Here is a 5,983-nt window from a genome sequence, read left to right as displayed (position 1 = left end):
GACGAGTCGACTCCTGATCGCGCGAGTCGACTCCAACCCACCAACGGACACATTGTCAGGCTGTGCAGAGTGTGCAGAACGGACAGAAAAAGGTGTCTAACGGCTAGTTTCCGTGAGGGTTGGTTTAAATAGCCACAGAAGACTGTAGCAAAGCAGAGAACAACCATTCCACTCCAAGTATTCAAGCATTCAATCTCTGCAACCTGTTCTTCAACGAAAAAAGAGGGAAGAGCTGCATTAACTGCATCCACCTACATCTTCCCAGCAATTAAAGAATCCTCCTTCTGCATTCAAGTCGACTACACATTCAAGAGGAGACCAGAAGTTTAAGAAGCCATTCCTCTTCACCAACTTAAAAGCGTTTGAGGGCTTCTAAACTCTTTTCAGATTATATTGTTTTCCATCTACTTTTGAGAAGCTTAGTTTTCTGTTTGTCTATTTTATTTACAACTTGTATCTGCTTGGTTCAATCGGAGGATTGAATCAAGGGTATTGAGGTTGGTTGGTGAGCCGAGTGTAAAACCAACGTGTGTAAGGGTTCGATTGTGATCCCGAGAAAACAATCGGGGTGGTTCTAGTCGGTGAGCCTGGGAAAACCGACCGAGTTCGTTGTGAGCTCGTAAAACAACAAGTTTGGTTGTGAGCTTGGAAAACAACCGGCTGTAATCCAAGGGGGTTATAGTGAATTCCCAAGTGAGACTTGGGGAGTGGACGTAGGAGCAAGGGTTAGCTCCGAACCACTATAAAACTTGGTGTTTGTGATTGATTGTCTCTCTTCTTCTTCCTCTCATATCACTCACAGCACATAGCAATTAATTAAACAACTTGCAATAGTTTTAATTAGTCATTCACAACGTGTTAAATAGCTAAATTATTTTAAAACCCAATTCACCCCCCCCTCTTGGGTTGTCTATCTGGGCAACAACCCATTTTTCATTATAGTTAATGGTAGCAAAATGTAATGCTAACCAGTCTATACCCAAAATTATGTCAAAATCATATATGTCAATGACTATCAAATCAGCAATCAATTCTCTACCTACTATATGAACTGAATAAGACTTGTAGATCTGATTAGCGATCACCCCACCCTAGCAAGGGTGCTAACATGCAAATCAAACTCTAAAGGCACACGAGGCAGGTTATGCTTTTGCACAAATGCAAATGCTACAAAAGAATGTGGAGCATCAGAATCAAATAACACATGGGCATAAATAGATTGGTAGTATATATGATGCCACAATGTTGGATAACTAAGCATCTATTGAGTAAGTGTATAAACACGGCCTTGTGTGTGCGGCCTCCCCCCTTTTGTTGCATGGGAGAAAAAGGATGAGCTAACTAAGCCAGAGCAGGAGAACCATGCACCTACAGGGTCCTTGTAGCTTGAGGCCTCTGAACTAATTGAGATTCGTACTAATTACGAGGGCACTCTGCTATCTTATGACCCTACTGGGCACATTTCAAGCAGGTGTCGGATAACCGTCAAGAGTGTTCAGTCTTATGAATACCTCCACATGCTTCAAATTTAGACTTTGTTGATGCTGAGTAGTCTTCCCATAAAATTCTTGCTTCTCTGAATGTCAAGATTTTTTAGGAGATTTTGCAGACCTAACAAAATTTTGTCCACTGCAGGTGTCGAAGTCCCTGCTCCTCTTCTTTTGTTCCTCACCCCTAGTATACTGAGTTTCCTTTCAGATAATCTCCATATTCTTAGCCCACAGATCATCATAGTTTGCTGAGTGCACTATGGCCAAACCCCGATGTAAGTGATGCTTCAACCCTTCTTTGAATCACCTCGTCCTGGACTCTGCATCCATAACGAGGGTGGAAACAAACCGAGGCAGTCTGACAAACTCTGTCAGGTAGAAGAAAAATATTTGGAGTAGAAGGTAGTGCGAAACCTCTGCCAGGTAATTGGCTAATGCTCGTGTGCCGATGTGCGCTCCACAAACTTCCACCATAATGAGCTCTGTCCTGAAGCATGTAAATGGCAAATCTGACCTTTTCTTTATTAGTGCGCTCCATTGCCTTAAAAGCTTTCTCCATCTCATCAATTCTAGCTTCGGCTTATTGAGCATTAGTGGTACCTTTAAAGGCCGAAGGGGCCATTTTCTTGAATTCCATTATACTCCTTTGTTCAGAAGAACAAACATCCTACTAAATTGATTGTTAAGGTTGTTGCCTTTGTTGACATACCAACCCAACGACCTCTTCAAACAATTCGAACACCCGAGTTTGATTTCCAGTGATACTTCCTAGAGCCACTGTTGACTGACTTAGGATTGGTTGCTTCACAATTGCTTGACTAGCCCCTCCTTCCCAGTGAATTTTGGAGGCCACAATCTGGGGCCTCGAACTTTGAAATGTTTTAGCTGCTTAGTTAGTAGGGACTCTACCTTGAGAGCCCCCAACAATCTCATTCAGCCTATGGGCACGACGAGACGATATTCTAATTCAATGAAATAAAGCAAACATTATAAAATCATCCAAATAAAATAACACAAGATTATTAACAAAAGTAATTAACATTGTCACCTTGTCTAGTTCCTACCCATCTCTCAGCCTTACCGACGAATCCTAAGAATCCTAAAACCTATGCTCTAATACCACCAAATCTGTCACGCCCCAAATTCAGAGCGTGACAGACGCTGCATGCTTGTACGTCGGACCATATAGGTATGCAAGGCTACAGATCATATCAAAGCAATATAAAATCTTAAAATTATATTTAATCAATAATTTATTCAAAGCAATCTTACAAAGTTTCAATGTAATATGTGCTAACTAATAACATAAATCAAATTAAATACTCCAACTAGTCTAACTAAAATGCCAATAGCTGAAAGAATCTTCAGAAAATCTAGCGCACTTCCAAGTCCCGAGCGATCACGTGTCTATGCATCTGGATTTGAAAAACAGAAAAATATAGTAATGAGCTATACTAGCCCAGTAAGCAACATAATACCCCAGAGTGAGGTCAAAGCATGCCAAATATTTAATTAAAATAAAAATAATAACTAAAAAATAAATCATCAATAAATATTGTTGGCCCAACTAGGCAACCCAAGAGGGGGCGGGGGGGTAAATTGGGTTTATAAAATTTTTGCAGAAATAAAATCAAATCCCTTCAAGTTTCTAAATCTAATGAAATAAACTATATGCAACAAGTATAGCAAGTAATAATCACAAATAGACAACTAAGTATGAAAAAGTAAAGAGTGAAGGGAAGAAAAGTGTTATGCGACGATTTATAGTGCTTCGGTCTTCTTGTGAGCCTACATCCACTTTCTAAGACTCCTTCCCAAAATTTAATCCACTATGCTTATCTAGAGATTTACAAAATACTTGTCTTCCGGATGCAAGCAACCTTTATACTTGATGATATCCGAGCTAATCCTTGGTTGATCTACTTCCTCAAACACTTTCTTATTTATTTAGAGTACGATCCTCCCAAGCAATCCTCTTTATCACTCAAGCTAACAAGAGCTCAACAACTCTCTTACAATACTTAATCAAAATAATAAGACTGAAAGCACTATACTCAATTTCTCAACAAGAAAGGCTTTTTACTTGTAAGCACAAAATACTTTTGATTTCTCCTCAATCCTTTCAAACTCTATAAAACTCTCTTTTTGCTGCAATATGAGGTATGAACCTCTTTGTATAGGCTTGAGAAGCCATTTTTCCGTTTGAAATAATTTGAAGCTTTGGAAATCCTTTTTCAACACATTTAATGAAGGCAGATTCAGGTTAGATTTGATTTTCTGCATTGAAGCACCTTTTTGATAAATCAAAAGGCTAAATTTGACTTAGTAGCTAGAGACAAAGTTGTAGCCCTTTAGATAATCCTTCCAACTTGATAAGAATCATCTCAAAAGCAGATTTGGTTGAAATGTTACAGCTAAAAGAGTAAATATATGTCACCCTGAATTACAGCTATAGATAGATAGATTGCAGACCCTATTACTCATAGATAAATTTCAAATTTGAAAATATATTGAATATAAAAGTTGTAGCCCTTCACATGATATTTCCAACCGGATAAGAATCATCTCAAAAGGACATTTGGTTGAAACATTATTGCTAAAAGAGTAAACATATATCAGCCTAAATTACAGCTATGGATAGATAAATTGTAGACACCATTACTTATAGCTAACGTCCAAATTTGAAAATATATTGAGTGTAAAAGTTTTAAATAAATAAGTCTTCGTTCCATATAAAAAATAATTTTATTAATATTATATTATAATAAAAAGTTATGCCAAAAATAGTAACACACGTTCAGAATTCCAGCATCTGCCTTCAAAAGAAATCTCAATTTCTAATTTTCATTCATTTGTTATAATCATAATAATGAACTAAATTCATTTGTTTATTATCATCAAAATCAAATAGTAAATCGTTGAAACTATGGGGTTAACAATCTCCCCCTTTTTGATGATGACAAACAATAGATGCGAACTTATATATATATATATATATATATATATATATATATATATATATATATATATATATATATATATATATATATATATATATATATATTAAATAGCATCTCTTGGTGTTAATCATATATCTTCTCCCCCTTTTGGCATCAGCAAAAAGAAATATCAAATCTAAGAAAATATAGATGTGCTATCAAAGTAAATCAACCAATCTTATTTGATAATATTTATTCTTACCCTAAATAATTGCATTTTAGTACATGAGAAGAGAACAACATGAATTCTAATTTATCAAGATATAGAAAGATTGATAAGATTCAAAGTTATGCACAATATCTCCCCATATCTATATGCATAGCATATAAAAAAAATATCATTTTTCAAAAGGATTACACACACCAAGTTCTCTTCTAATATAATAAAATCTTTCTTCGCCAAGAGGTTTTGTAAAAATATCCGCAAATTGATAATCGGTACTAATAAATTCAAGTTCAATATCCCCTCTTTAAACATGATTTCTTATAAAATGATGTCTAATTTCAATAGGCTTGGTTCTAAAATGTTGAATAGAATTTTTAGTTAAATTAATTGCACTAGTATTATCACATTTAATAGGAACATAAGAGAAATAAAATCCAAAATCTTTTAATTGTTGTTTTATCCATAAAATTTGAGCACAACAATTACCGGTGAAAATATATTCGGCTTCGATCATAGATAAAGCTACCGAATTTTGCTTTTTACTAAACCAAAATACTAGAGAATGTTTAAGAAATTGACAAGAATCACTAGTACTTTTTCGATCAATTTTACAACCTGCAAAATCCGCATCGGAGAAACCAATAAGATCAAAAGAAACATTTTTAGGATACCATAATCCTAAGTTTCGAGTATCCAATAAATATCGAAAAATACGTTTCACAACAATCATATGAGATTCTTTTGGACATGATTGAGATCTAGCACACATACAAACACTAAACATAATATCCGGTCTACTAGCAGTTAAATAGAGTAAAGAACTAATCATACCTCCATATTTTCTGTCATCTATCGGCTTACCATTTTCATCTTTGTCTAGCTTGGTTGATGGACTCATTAAGGTTCTAATTGGTTTTGCATGTTCCATTCGAAACCTTTTAAGCAAATTCTTTATGTACTTGGATTGGTTATTAAAAATACTTTCCTTTAGTTGCTTGATTTAGAGTCTAAAGAAGTAGTTTATCTCTTCCATCATGCTCATCTCAAATTCACCTTGCATACACTTAGCAAAATCTTTGCACAAGCTTTCATTAGTAGCACCGAATATAATATCATCAACATAAACTTGAACAATGAGCATGTCATGATATTTTAATTTTATAAAAAAGAGTAGTATCTAGTTTTTCTCTTATAAAATCATTATCAATAAGAAATTTACTTAATCTTTCATACCATGCTCTATGTGCTTATTTTAAACCATACAAAGCTTTTGAAAGTTTAAAAATATGATTTGAAAATTCATAAGCTTGAAAACCGGAAGGTTGTTA

General features: G+C 35.0%; 1 protein-coding gene across 1 annotated transcript; it reads right to left on the bottom strand.

The window, feature by feature from the left end:
* Window positions 1-1,081: 1,081 nt before the first annotated feature.
* Window positions 1,082-5,583, bottom strand: LOC149753459 (secreted RxLR effector protein 161-like). Its single transcript, XM_089923504.1, has 2 exons — window positions 5,061-5,583; window positions 1,082-1,167 (listed from the first exon to the last, which is right to left on the bottom strand). The coding sequence occupies exons 1-2, from the start codon at window positions 5,581-5,583 to the stop codon at window positions 1,082-1,084; spliced, it is 609 nt and encodes a 202-aa protein (XP_089779630.1).
* Window positions 5,584-5,983: the final 400 nt, after the last annotated feature.

The sequence above is a fragment of the Phoenix dactylifera genome, chromosome 5 (assembly GCF_051530095.1).
Source record: "Phoenix dactylifera cultivar Ajwa chromosome 5, Ajwa_hap1_PhDact_Kaust_v1.1, whole genome shotgun sequence".
Classification (NCBI taxonomy): Eukaryota; Viridiplantae; Streptophyta; class Magnoliopsida; order Arecales; family Arecaceae; genus Phoenix; species Phoenix dactylifera.
The sequence above is the reverse complement of the archived record's forward strand: the minus strand, read 5'-3'. Positions and strand labels throughout refer to the sequence as shown.

What these genes read in the sequence shown, in the direction of transcription:
- LOC149753459 (XM_089923504.1), bottom strand. Translation starts at nt 5,583, where the DNA reads ATGGAACATGCAAAACCAATTAGAACCTTAATGAGTCCATCAACCAAG. An exon ending in CTCTTATGTTCCTATTAAAT is followed by an intron (nt 1,168 to 5,060) that starts GTGATAATACTA and finishes ATTCTTTTGTAG; the next exon opens with CATTTGCATTTGTGCAAAAG.